The sequence below is a fragment of the Cicer arietinum genome, chromosome 4 (genome assembly GCF_000331145.2).
Source record: "Cicer arietinum cultivar CDC Frontier isolate Library 1 chromosome 4, Cicar.CDCFrontier_v2.0, whole genome shotgun sequence".
Lineage (NCBI taxonomy): Eukaryota > Viridiplantae > Streptophyta > Magnoliopsida > Fabales > Fabaceae > Cicer > Cicer arietinum.
This window is the reverse complement of record NC_021163.2, coordinates 45,565,645-45,580,073: the sequence shown is the minus strand read 5'-3', so window position 1 is coordinate 45,580,073 and position 14,429 is coordinate 45,565,645. Positions and strand designations below refer to the sequence as shown.

Genomic DNA, 14,429 nt, shown 5'->3' with positions numbered 1-14,429 from the left:
ACTGTAATAAAATTATTTTTGTGCCAAGCACTGTGATAAAAAAAAAAAAATACAACATAACACCATCATGAGAGACAATAAACCTTTTGTAGATAAAGTTTAAATGACAATATGTCCACTAAAATAAAGTAAAATGAGAAAACGGGGACATTACTATGAGTAAAAAAAATAGTTACATTACTAGAAACATTTTATTTTGGAAAAGAATTACTGAGTCAAAACAAAAAAGAAAAGAACATTACAATAAATTTTGTACATAAATTATAAACCGTTTTAGTTAGTTGGAGAAGGGCAATAACTGGTGGATAAAGGAAAAAAAGATTAAAAAGTAAAAAAGAAAAAAAGTTGTGGGAGTGTTTGGGTGAACCCTCTCAGATCTAATCTAATAGTAGTAGTAACTAGACCCTGGTATGGCACGTGACAATCACTGTACCCACGTGCATGTAAGAGTGAAGAAGCGGTTAGTGTATGTATGAAAAAGTGAAAGTTTAGGGTTAAGAGGTTAAAAAGACGAAGTGGTTAAGAAAAAAAAAGTAGTATTGTTAGTTAACGGCGTTAAATGTGAGAGAGGAACGAAACAAGAAAAACGATTAGTTAATTAACGGCGTGAATGATTCGACGTTATTGCTCTGAGGCTATATAATGGCCGTTACGTTGGAACATGTTCTCTCGAGTCCACTCAACGATTTATCTTTCTCTCTCTACCGACCCTTTTTTTCTTTGTTTCTCTCTCTTAAACTTCCACATTCTCTCTAGCAAAGAAGAGCTACTGAAAGAAAGAGAGAGAAAAAGATATTTTCAAGTTTTTGTAATGGAGGTTTCTTCTGCAAAATGGGTCCTCAATGTTTGTTTCTTGTTGTTGCTTTTTGTTCTTCTAGTTGAAGAAAAAGCTATGGCTTCACCACAGATCTCTCAGTCTCAGCTCAGGTTGTTCTATGTTGTCTATGTTGTTTAATTTCATTCTCTGTTTTTGTGTTTGAAGCATAATTACTCTGTTTTTTTGCCGGGTTTCTTATAGCTACATTGTATTGATTTTGGAAACAAAATGACAAAAGTTAGTTGGAATTTGTGCTCTGATTTTTCAGTTTGGGATTTCAAATTCAAATCCCATATTCCATTCTCATTTTCACCAAAACGCTAATTAAAACTATTTTTGAAGCAAAATAAATTTGTTTCATTTAACAATTCAAAAATGAAATAAGATCTTATTACTTTACCCCCATTTTGATATTCACACATTGTAAATTAGTGATTTGTCTGGTTTTGTTTTTTTTTTTTGAAAGAAAAATAGTTGGAAAAGTTTCAATTCTATAAAACTCATTTTGGATAGCTATAACTTAATTAATTTTTCTTCATGTGTTATTCATTATGGATATAATATTCGAAAGAAAAAAACAAAGATCTTGTTCTGACACATTTTCATAATTTTTTCCTTTGCTGTTATTATAGCAATGTTGAAGTTGAGACACACAGGTTACAAAGCTTTAACGATTCATCAATGGCTGCAAGGTTAGTATTGTGTTGTGTTTTTTCCCTCACAATTTTCTTTTTCATTTTCCCTCTTCCAACGTTAAAGTGAAATTCGTTAATCTTCACCTTTAGTTTCAACTTTTATATAATCATCATCAGCCGTTAGATCGAGTATCTTTAACTAACGATCACGACCGTTGAGTATTTGTTGTTTCTCTCGATCTGGATCGTTAATTCCGTTTTGTTCGTTCTTCGGATTCCTTTGATTTGCCTCTGATGTGTACTGTGTTGTCTCAGTGTGATACGCAAAAAGCAATATAACTCCTCACTGGTAAAAAGGTTTGTTAACCGTCAACAAACTTTTTCATTTTCCATAATTACCCTCCAAAAAGCAATATAACTCCTCACACCACTGACACCAGTGGCATCTTAGTCATTTCATTCAATTAGATAAATACTTTCTTTCTCTCTCTTCAAAACTCTCATAACGGTTTTTGTGTTTATTTTATCGTACCCATACCTCTGTAGTAGTGTTACACCTTATCGACACGTGTCCTTATTTAAGTATTTCAATTTATTTCACTTTCCACTTATTTTTTTTCATCTTCAATTTTTGTCAAATATTTTACATTTCTCTCGCGTTACACGTTAGCGATGTGTATTCTTTAGATTTATTAAACATTTAGTGTAATAAAATATTTTGTTCCCAAAAAAAATTTAATGCAATAATGCCGTAAAAAAGAAATAGAATTAACTAACGGTTACCCCTGCTTTCTTATGTGCGTTGGAAATTTTAATGTAACGTTTTGTAAGTACTAACATTGATGAAAGTTTTATTGTAAGAAAGTTTGATTTATTCTATTTAATTTAATTTAATAATGCCTAATTGCACAAAACTTAGCTCTAACTAAGGAAATAATAAAAGTATTGAATTCCATGTTAGTTTATTTAATTACTTATTTATGACATCATGATTGTGATATTAATTTATAAGTTTAATGTGTTATTTTAGGGCAAAAGAGGTTGAAAAATTGAATGAGCGTGCTGCGGTAGCTGATCCAGAGGTGGTGGCTTCTATGGTTGAAATGTGGGTCACTCTCTCTACCTAATTACATTCTAACTATTAATTTAAATGTTTTACCACCGTTGCATTTTAAGTATAGACAATTCTTATTCTGATGTTTATTGATAGTAAGCAATGAAATTAAAGAAAAAGAGGAAACTACACGCACCTATAATGATTTTTCTTTCATACACGTTCACATGGTTTAGGGACTAGATGTGTGATGTTGTAGGGTATAGTGGTGTGCCCTCATTAAATATCCTTTGTGAGATGAACCTAACACCCTACCATAATTCACTCATTTCTTCTCTGCCACGTCATTTTCCTTCTTTTGACAAAGTTTAATGGATTTGTATTTATGATGACTTAACCAATTTTTTGTTTTGCCCTTTTGGGATTTCAAATTGGAAACTTTACCTTGTTACATTCTTGGTTACTCTCCTTTTCATGTTTTCAAGTCACGTGGACTTTCATTTTTTTTCCCTTCCGTTTTTCACGCCTTTAATTTTTTTTGTAACTTCATGTATTTTTAGCCTAATCCATTGCCTATAAGTTAAATGTTTCGCTACAAAAGTTTTTGTACTTACGGGTACAACTCTTTTTTTACCATATTTTATCATTAAAACAATGTTAATTATTATCTCTATTAATTCTGCATCTTGATCAATTTTTTTTACCATGTGATTGATTCCCTACAACGTGATGATTGTAGCATATTAGGGTCAAGATCCATATTATAATAATGACAAAAAAGCATATTCACCATATATTTTGTGTTCCATATAATATTAGCCATTACATTTCAGAGAAAATTCCCATTGTTTTCACTTATCATGTGGATAAATTATTGACATAGTTTGGTACAGAATTCAATGATTTATTAATATTATAACGGCATTATTTAATTCATGTAGATATTTCATATTTCTGTCACATGTAATAAGGCTTAATTGTTAGGTGTTTAATTATTTGTTTGTTAGCTGAACAAGCCAGTTCTTTTTAGCTGTATTTTCATTTTGCCAGCTGATGTATTCAATCTGCAACAATGGTATTAGTGTCTTTTGATAACAGTGATTTTAAATCTAATTGATTATGTTTCAATTGAGCTTGAAGTAATGTGATGTATATTTAGATGATTAGATGGTTTTTACACTTAAAGCAAGTTTAATGTAAAACTTAAGAGTAGATTTTTCAACTCAACGGTTAAACTACCATTTATCCATTTGAATTAAACAAAGGTTTGGAGAGAAATTCGAGTTGAATTTCCCTAACAATATCCAAACACCTTAATTTTCACTAAACGTTTTAATCAATTATGTTATTCTACAATGTGAAACCAAATACACACTTAACTGCTGCAAACAAAAACTTTGTGTAATAAGATTGAAGTTGTATGCTGACAAATATGGTTGATATTATAGGCACATACAGAACAACACCCAAAGAAGGAACCTTGGATTTTTCTCTTGCGGAACAGGTAACCCAATCGATGATTGCTGGCGTTGCGACCCGAATTGGCAACGCAACAGAAAGCGTCTTGCAGACTGTGGTATTGGTTTCGGTAGAAATGCCATCGGTGGTCGCGATGGAAAGTTCTATGTTGTAACTGACCCAAGTGACAACGACGCTGTTAACCCAAGACCAGGAACTTTGCGCCATGCCGTGATCCAAGATAGGCCACTTTGGATTGTGTTCAAAAGAGACATGGTTATTCAGTTGAAACAAGAGCTTATTGTGAACAGTTTCAAGACCATTGATGGAAGAGGATCCAATGTTCACATTGCTAATGGAGGGTGCATTACAATTCAGTATGTTACTAATGTTATCATACATGGTCTTCACATTCATGATTGTAAACCAACTGGAAATGCTATGGTCAGAAGCTCTGAATCACATTTTGGTTGGAGGACTATGGCTGATGGTGATGCTGTCTCTATATTTGGAGCAAGTCACATTTGGGTTGATCATAATTCTCTGTCTCATTGTGCTGATGGTCTTGTTGATGCAGTCATGGGATCAACAGCTATAACAATTTCTAATAACCATTTCACCCATCACAATGAGGTACTTTCTTTTTACTGCATTTCTTGTCTATCGGGCGATGTTAATTTAGTCTTGAAATATATCAAAATTACCAAAACATAGTTGAATATGTATGAAGTGTTAGTCAATTTGATCCTCAAATATGTCTTTTATTAGTTAGTTTGATATTTGAATATGTCATACATTTGTCAATTTGATTGATAAAATTATTAAGAGATGACACACAGATAAGTTTTTGAAATTTTGATATATTCATGAATTATAATGATGCTGCGGCTGACATTTAAAGACTAAAATCAGTGTTTATTTTTTTTTCTAGTTGCATTGTGTATCTCATTTTGCATTTTGATTATTTATGTATTTTGCAAATTCAGGTGATTCTGTTGGGACATAGTGACTCCTACACAAGAGACAAGCAAATGCAAGTGACCATAGCTTATAACCATTTTGGAGAGGGACTTATCCAGAGAATGCCACGGTAATATTTAATGTCACTTTAAATTTGATACCCCTGTTTTTTCCTCTTCTCTCTTTGTTTGCTTTAAATGCTTTAAATGTTATACCATAAGACAGGTTCGGTTTGTTGCCAGCAACAACCTTTTTTGGTGCATTAATTTTAAGTTTCCTCTAGCTCAAAAAAAATCACAAACTTTGTATGTACATGTATGTAAGAATTAAGAGGATGGGGCCATATGGTGTGTGTGTATTCATTATCAACAACTGAATAAGACATTATACCCGTACGCCTCCAATTGAATATTTTTAAAGTCATTTATATAAAAAAATAAATTATAGCTAACAAGATATTGATCATAAAAAATGCAGGTGTAGACATGGATATTTCCATGTGGTGAACAATGACTATACTCACTGGGAGATGTATGCTATTGGTGGAAGTGCTAACCCCACAATCAACAGCCAGGGGAACAGATATAATGCTCCTACTAACCCTTTTGCGAAAGAGGTACATTAATTGTACAATTAATCCATGTGCTGTTAGTTAAGACTTAAAGCGCATGTCTAAAGTCAGTGAGTTTAATGAAATCACTGTGACACTGTGATTTTGTTGAAATTTTAAAGTGTAATATATTGTTTGGAGTTAGAGTGAGTTTAATGAAATCTACTTGCCTATTAGTTAAGTACATTTTTGGAGTCATAATGAGTCTAACGAAATAATTGATTCATTGTGGCACCATGGTTTTGTTAAAACTTCAAATTGTAATGTGTTGTTAGTTAAGTACAAGTGAGTTTTAGAAAACACTATGGCACTGTGATTTTGTTGAAGTTTGAAAGTGTAATTTTTGTTAAAATCACGATGACGTACTATGATTATAATAAACTCATTGTTAATCTAAACATACATTTAATTGAGTTTCACATTGAATTTTGCTAATTGATTAAGAAAAATTGGTATTGTGTCAGGTGACTAAGAGAGTGGAAACAGCTGAAAGCCAGTGGAAAGGTTGGAATTGGAGGTCAGAGGGAGATTTATATCTAAATGGTGCTTACTTCACAGCATCTGGAGCTGGAGCTTCAGCTAGTTATGCAAGAGCCTCAAGCTTAGGAGCAAAATCTTCAGCTATGGTTGGTACCATAACTTCTAATGCTGGTGCACTAGGTTGCAAAAGAGGCCGTCAGTGCTAGCATCATCATCATCATCATATCAACCAATTCAAGGAAACAAAACAACCATTTTTCTGTGTTTGATGATTTTTCATTTTTTTTCTCTTTTTTACCATATGATAGTATCATATCCATTGCTTTTTCCCTCATCATCATACATTCTTGACAAGTGTACATTAATTACACATTGTCATTATGTTATCTTTTACCACATTGTGTTTATTGTTTGTCAACCTTAGCTGCTCAACTTGCTCCAAGCTGAAACAAACAATGCAAAAGCAGGTGCAGAAGCGCTTCTCATTTCAACAACCTTACCCACCCCCAATTCATATGCATATTTTTCCAAATGTCAAATCATGTCTCCTTACACACTGTTCAGTCCTTATTCAGTTTTATTTTATAGGATTTGAATCTGAAGAAGAAGCCAAGATATATATAAATATATTTTTATTTTTACTTTTACTACTTTCTCTTTTGCTATTTTCTTTTTTACCCTTGTTTTGTTTGAGTTAATTATATACAAGAAAAAAAAGGATGATTGTCAAAGTTGAGTCATGGAAACACTTTATCTATTATGGTGATTATTAAATAGAAATAGCTGTGGTGTTTGTTCCCTTTTTAACTTTCTCTCACTTTTTTTTAGCCTTTTTTTTTATTTCATTGTCAATGGAAGTAATCTTTACTTTTTTGTTATGCAATTATGGTTGTATATCATTAAACATATCAGCCAGTGTTGCATTTATCTACCAAACATGTGTGATTCCTTCATGTGCAGCACATGACACATTGATACTCTCTTATTATCTTTCTAATTAACATGATGACCCTTTTTACCTACATTGTCCCCCCTAAAAAATTAAAATAAATAACATAATGGTAACTAGCTATTACTGAGATTTCCTTGGCTTTTATTCCTCTCATCATGGATTAAAGTTATGAACAAGACACAATGATTTGAAAGCATGCTTGTTTAACAATTAAAGTCTCAAAAGGCCTCCAAAAAATTAGTAGTAGTATTAATTGAAGTAACCTAAAGCTACCCTAAAAGAAAGTTACAAATGCAATAAGAGATATGATGTGTACTTTTGACTTAAACAAGTAAAGTTTTATTTAACTACAAATGTAAGAAAGTTTTTAACAAAAAATGCAAAGTCAAATAAATTATGAGTTAACCAAAATTAGATTGTTAAAATGTCTCTATTCTGTCTTAATCCTTCACAAGGATTGTGAGGGAGAGGCATATAGTAAATGCCTGCGGAGAAAGCAATGGACAGTGCTAAAAAGAGAGACAGTGATAAGTGGTCTGAAAGCACATGGTTAGATTGTAATAAAGAGTGCATGTGGGATAGGGCCCATATGGCATGTGGGAAGTTCTTTGGCTAATATTGTTTTACAGATCATATGGGGTTTGAGTTAGGAGACTTGTCCATTCGCTTTGTAATACTACTCTTTTCCCTTGGAAATATTCCATTACTACTTACATCACATTGCATTATCATATTTTCATACAACTAAGTTCTGTTAAATAAACAATTTAATTAAATATTTAAATAAGTGTCATTATAATTAAGCTATCCCTAAAATTTGTTTACCACATACCAATGGATAAGTTTTCGAGATGTAAGTTTGGCAATAAGAGTACGACCTTATAAATTTTGTCATAAATATTTATAAAATAGTCATTAGTGCTATTTAATATTATTTTGAAATGAAATATAAACAAAAAAGATAATTGAAAAATTGATGTATCTGATTTTAATTTTTAATCACATGTATCAAATTTTCAACTATCATTTTGCTTATATTTTACTTTGAAGGAACTATGAAGTTTTCATTCCCCATTTTTTTATATATAAAATACCATTGCATAAATTCCCAAAAGAGCATCATGGAATATAATGAAAATCATTACGTAAAACAAAAGAGATGACATTTTTGCTAAAATATGAGTGTTATTTTTAATTTGTCGCCTAATAAAAATAACCTGAGAGTTGTTATAATCCGTTCAAAAAATTCTATAATTATCAATTATAAAACCATACTTAAATCTATTAAATTTGGCTATGATCACATCATCTACTTGTTTGGAGTCTATTTAAAAAATGACATTAAAAAATAATTTTCATAACTTGAAAGTTATTTTCATTATTGATATGAAGAGTTTATTGAAGGAAGTCCAAAAATGTGATAAAGATTTCGTAATGTATTTGAAGATCTTTCAAGCACTCCTATAAATGATTATGTTTGTAGATAAATCAAGTAACATATTCATAAACCAAATAAAGTGAAGCCTAATTCAATTCATATGGTTTTATGACGATCTAACTTAAATTTATGGTTGTGGTGCTAATTGTGACTAAACATCTAATTAAGATAATAACATAACACTAAAAATATTTTAGGACCACAAGTGACATTGGTACCTAGAAGCTAATAAAAGCCTTTCTTCAAAATGTCCCTGCAAAAGTAGTTACTTGCATTTAGGTCGACCATCCATCGTTTTCTAGATGGTAGCTCCAAAGATTGCTACAAATAGTTTCATGATACATTGGCATTTGTGTTAAGGGAAGGAGAAGGTCCTATTGTAAAGAAGGAAGAACATGATGTTTCAATATTGTAATTAAGATTGATTTTGACATTCCAAAAAGATATAAAAACATACGATCTATATTGTCTTGGAAATCATAGATACTTTTTTGGCAAAATTTGAAAACTGTGTTTTAAAGTTCTAGTCCAATAGTAATTGAAGCAAAAGTCATGAAAGATAATAATGAGAATTATAAGTGGTCAATATATATATTTTTTACTTTTTGCACCGACAATGGTATTTGGGTAGTCATAGTCACAGTCCTTTTGGTCCCTATAGGGAAAAAGCTTCAATCAAGCACATCACATACCTTCAAAAGGTCAAGTCAGTCACATTAATACCCCCGTAATTACTATTGCAAAATTGCTACTTACATCTTTCATCTTTCTAGTTACACCCCCTTCATGCCATTTAATTAATAAAATGTCTATAGTATCTCCAGGATACTATTTAATTTATGGCTTAGTTACTGTTTTTTTGTCTTAAACTTATTTTTCACCTTCGATTCGGCCTCTATATTCTACAATAGTTTAATTTGGCCTATTAACTTAATCTTTTCTAACTAATAGTTTTAGTCAAATTCAAACATGTATATGACGCGACAAATTACTCATATGTATTAAAATTCAGTTGGTACCAACAATAAATAATTAATAAGCCAAAATAAAAGGAATTAAAAACTTCAATTATGTCATTCTCTAATTCAAATATGAGTGAAAAGGAATACTAAGATGTTTAACGAATATGATTTGTTTATGAGCGTTGCATAGAACAAATGATTTATCACAATAAAATTTTGAAAAAAATAAGGATGAAATTGGAGAAGAAGATGCAATCATTATTTTATAATAAAAATACATCAAACGCCATATCACTAGTTGTCAACGCCGTTTAAAACTTTTCTCATAGAAAAGACCAACTTATTTTAACAAACATAAGTTCAGAAATTGAATCGAACTGTTTTATAGTTAAGGGATCAAATTAAACTTGAATAATAAGTTAAAGGACCAAAAAAGTGATTACACTTTAATATTTCAACTTTGTTAACAAGTTCCTTAGGGTGTGATTGGTTTAAGAAGAGTAAGAAAAAGAGTGTGAGGTGAAAGAGAAGTGGAGAAGAGAAAGTGCACTTCTCTTGATTGGTTTTGAAGAAATATAGATAAGAGAGAAAAGAACAAGTGAGTCTCATTACATTTTACAATCTCTATAATAAAAAGAAGAAAGAGAGAATAAATGAATTTTTGTTACTAATTTTCTATTTACGCCTTTATTTTTTTAATTAAATGCTATTTTTAAGGATATTTTTGTACATTTAAAAACTAATTAACATTTCTCTCTTATCTATTTCTCTTATACCAAACTTATTTCAAATATTCTTTATTTCTCATATCTTTATCTGGTCTCATGCTCTCTCTAACCTATTTCTACATTAGCATTTTCTCTTCACAATCAATCACGCCCTTAAGAAACATATTTAAGGCTCAAAAATGGAAATTGTTTTAACAATAGTAAGAACTTAAGTATCTTTACGTAAACTCATATCAAGTACGTTTCTTCCGTGCAGAAAAAATACAACAAACTAGAAGTTTCAATTAATAGCACAAATTTTATTGAGTTAATAATCCCTATTTTAATTCCTACTAAATATTTCATTTGTCTTAAAATAAGTAGGATAAATCTTTATTTTGGTTTTAGTAATATTGATTGACTTTAGTTTTAGTCTCTCTAAAAAAAAATAAAAATAGATTTCATCCTTGTAATATTAGATTTTTCATTTTTAGTCTCTCGTTCAATTTTGATTTTTTAGTGTAACATGATGACTTGGCTTTTTTAATATTTTCTAAATTAAAGTAATAAAAATTATATGTAAAATTGAAGGAAAAAAATTAAAACCATTATTCATCTTCTTCAAGAAAAAGTTCAGGCACTACGCCAAAAATGACATTTTATAGCGCGTCTTTTATAGCGCTTATTAAATACAAGCGCTGTTGTATGATATTTTAAAAATAACGGAGGATACAACAGCGCTTTTTTGACAAGCGCTATAAAAAAAGCGCTGTAAAAGACTTTGATTTCACATAATTAAAGGACCTATTAGAGCGTTTTTTGGAAAAGCGCTGTAAAAAGGTTTTTAAAAAAAAATAAGGAGGTCTTTTACAGCGCTTTTGGACAAACGCTTTAAAAAGTCTGTAAAAAAGCGCTGTAATAGACTTTCAAAAAATAAAATAAGGAGGTCTTTTATAGCGCTCTTTAAAAAAGCTCTGTAATAGACTTTTAAAAGTAAAATAAGGAGGTCTTTTACAGCGCTCTTTAAAAAAAGCGCTGTAATAGGCTTTTAAAAAATAAAATAAGAAGGTATTTTCCAGCGCTTTTTAAAAAAAGCGCTGTAATAGGCTTTTAAAAAGTAAAATAAGGAGGTCTTTTACAGCGCTTTTTCTGCTTGTTGTATTAGTTTTACGGCGCTTTTTAAAAAAAGCGCTGTAATATGCATTCCTTTATTTCAATTAGATCTCTTTCTGGGATTATAACAACAATCTCCTTCATAAATCGTAATATACAGTATCCGCAGTCTATGTTGTTAGTTTGACGAGAGCACTATAAAATAAAACATATAAGTCAATAAATATTTGTGGATTGATTGTTAATGAAATTTTAAAGCCATACATTTCAAACCTTTATTAGAATCCATGTGATTTATTTGATTTTTGCTTCGACACTGTAGCACCCATTTGAGTTCGGAAAACTTGTAAAACACTATCAAATAAATGTGATTATTAGCATTAACAGACACATTATATATATATATATATATATATAATGTGTCTGTTAATGCTAATAATCACATTTATTTGATAGTGTTTTACAAGTTTTCCGAGCTCAAATGGGTGCTACAGTGTCGAAGCAAAAATCAAATAAATCACATGGATTCTAATAAAAGTTTGAAATGTATGGCTTTAAAATTTCATTAACAATCAATCCACAAATATTTATTGACTTATATGTTTTATTTTATAGTGCTCTCATCAAACTAACAACATAGACTGCGGATACTGTATATTAAAATTTATGAAGGAGATTGTTGTTATAATCCCAGAAAGAGATCTAATTGAAATAAAGGAATGCATATTACAGCGCTTTTTTTAAAAAGCGCCGTAAAACTAATACAACAAGCAGCGCGTTTTTAGAAGAGATTTACAGCGTTTTTTTATTTATTTTAAAGAGCGCTGTTGTATCTTTTTACAGCGCTGGATACTATAGCGCTTAATTTTTTGAAAAAGCGCTGTAAATGGCTTAAAAAAAGCGCTGTAAAATACCATTTTTTGCGTAGTGAGGCTAAAAATCATCTTTAAGACAAACAAACTCAATTTTTTTCTCACATATCCACTTCTCTCATATGTCTTAGCCTCCAAACTCCTAAAAAACTTTCAAATTTTTTTTATGATTGACCTAAAATCTGTTCATAGTAAAAAACAAAAAATTAACACATACAAAAGGTTATTGAGCAATGAAGAAGAAGGAGTCAGATCTGTAAGAACCCTCATAGAAACTTTATTCTATGTGAAACCCTCATTGTCACTCATCTTTTCTTATCTCGATTTTGATTGTAGTTTTTGTCTTTATTTAGTTTTTATTTTTATTTTGCATCTATTTGCTTTTGATTTTATGATTTTTTTTGTCCACTTGTCTTCGATTTAATATAATATAACTATTATTGTTGGAGGCCTATGAGAGGAACTTTGTGTGGATGGGTAGTGAAAATTTTAGGTACGGTTAAGAGTCATTGGCAGGATTTTATTTTGGTTTTTTTGTAATAAATAATAAAAACCCAATCTGATGCTTTTAAGGGTGCATTTGATACCCATGACATAATAGAAACATAATATGATATAAAATTAGATAAGGATACGATAAGACAGTGACATGATCAACATTATCATATTCTGTGTTTGATACACACATGATAACTAACAAGATAACAACATTTTAGTTTGTCATATATTTTGTAGACATCTTATTATGACATAATATAATATATTTAAATAAAAAAGTTATACCATTGTGAAAAAATACATATAGTTTTTTTTTAAATTAACTTATTATATTTTAAATATTATAAATTAACAAAAAATACTAAAAACTTAAATAAGTAATGAAATGATTTTATATTTAAAACTATCTATTGACACTATAATAATTAAAAAAAATATCATGAGTAACCAAATAAATTTATTTTATTTATTAGAGTGTAAATAAAGATATAAAATATATTATATGTAAATAAAAAAATACCCTTATAAACATATTATATTTATTTTTAAATTTCAATTAATTTTTATATTTTAATAATTTTGAATACTAATTTATTAAATTATATAAAAAGACAAAACAACTCATGTTGGTCGTTCAATCTTTTATTAATTCAAATCTTGTGCTGTGAAAATTGAAAACTAGATGGTTGAATTGCATTTTCCATACAAAATAGATGCATTTCCATATTTTCTATATTTATAGAGAATATAACATGTGGGCTAATAAGTTTGTTAATATTAGATTTTACATTCGCGATTTTATTTGGTGGGATTTGATGCTACTTTGTATTTGAAATGACTTTTACTTTAAAGGCACTCTTGTTCATCTTTGTTTCTTTGAGTTTTGACCTAGTCCCAAAAGATTTTTGTTTTTTATATATTTTATTTAATAAACTTATTAAGGGTGTTGCAAATGACATATAGTTTTGAGTGCTAGCATAGTTAAGATGTCAGTTCTATAAATGTTTTTAAACTCTAATTTCTACTTAAAATAAAAAATAAGTTAAATAGTACCCGTTGTCTCTTAACTTGATTTCAGTTAACATTGTTGTCTTTTATTTTTTTTCCCATTTGGTCATTTATTTTAATTTTACTTGACAATTTGATTTTTTATGTTTTAAAATGTCAACAATATTATCTTTTTTTTTTTTTACAAAAATTAATCAAAATTTTCAAACAAAATCCATAAAATTAATTATCATTTTCAATATAATGCAAATTTCATCAAATGCATAACTCAAATATTCAAATAAACTCATGTTTTCATATTCAACAAAATCAAATTCATTAAATAAAAAATGAAAATATGAGTTTATTTAAAGATTAAGTAATGAATTTGATGAAATTTGCATTGTATTGAAGATGATAATTAATTTTATGAGTTTTGTTTGAAAATTTTGATAAATTTTTATAAAAAAAAGATAACATTGTTGATATTTTAAAATATAAAAGATTAAATTGTCACTCAAAATTAAAATAAAAGATCAAATCAAAAGAAAAAAAGATAAAACAATAATTGGTAGACATGAGGTTTGGATTTCATGATGGGAAACATACAATTGTAGGGGTTGGTCTCGCAGTCGCAAAAGAATAATTGCAACAATCTTATGCTTGTTAATTTGGATATCAAACAATGATTATAGTGAAATAATATTAATCGTTTCCAACTGTTTGATTTTAGCTTATAATGTAAAACTGTTTGATTTTAATATATGCTTTACTCTCATGACTCATGTAAAAGAGCGTAATTGTATGCACGTCTTAATCATATCATCACGGACTTGGATCTTCTAATAAGTAACCAGATAACCAAATTCATATAATCAATCTATTT

General features: G+C 29.4%; 1 protein-coding gene across 1 annotated transcript; it reads left to right on the top strand.

Annotated features, from left to right (window-relative positions):
* The first annotated feature begins 658 nt into the window (after positions 1–658).
* LOC101515337 (probable pectate lyase 1) lies at positions 659–6,821 on the top strand. Its single transcript, XM_004497700.4, has 7 exons — positions 659–927; positions 1,450–1,509; positions 2,483–2,557; positions 3,955–4,597; positions 4,951–5,054; positions 5,402–5,540; positions 5,999–6,821. The coding sequence occupies exons 1-7, from the start codon at positions 662–664 to the stop codon at positions 6,218–6,220; spliced, it is 1,509 nt and encodes a 502-aa protein (XP_004497757.2). The 5' UTR covers positions 659–661; the 3' UTR covers positions 6,221–6,821.
* Positions 6,822–14,429: the final 7,608 nt, after the last annotated feature.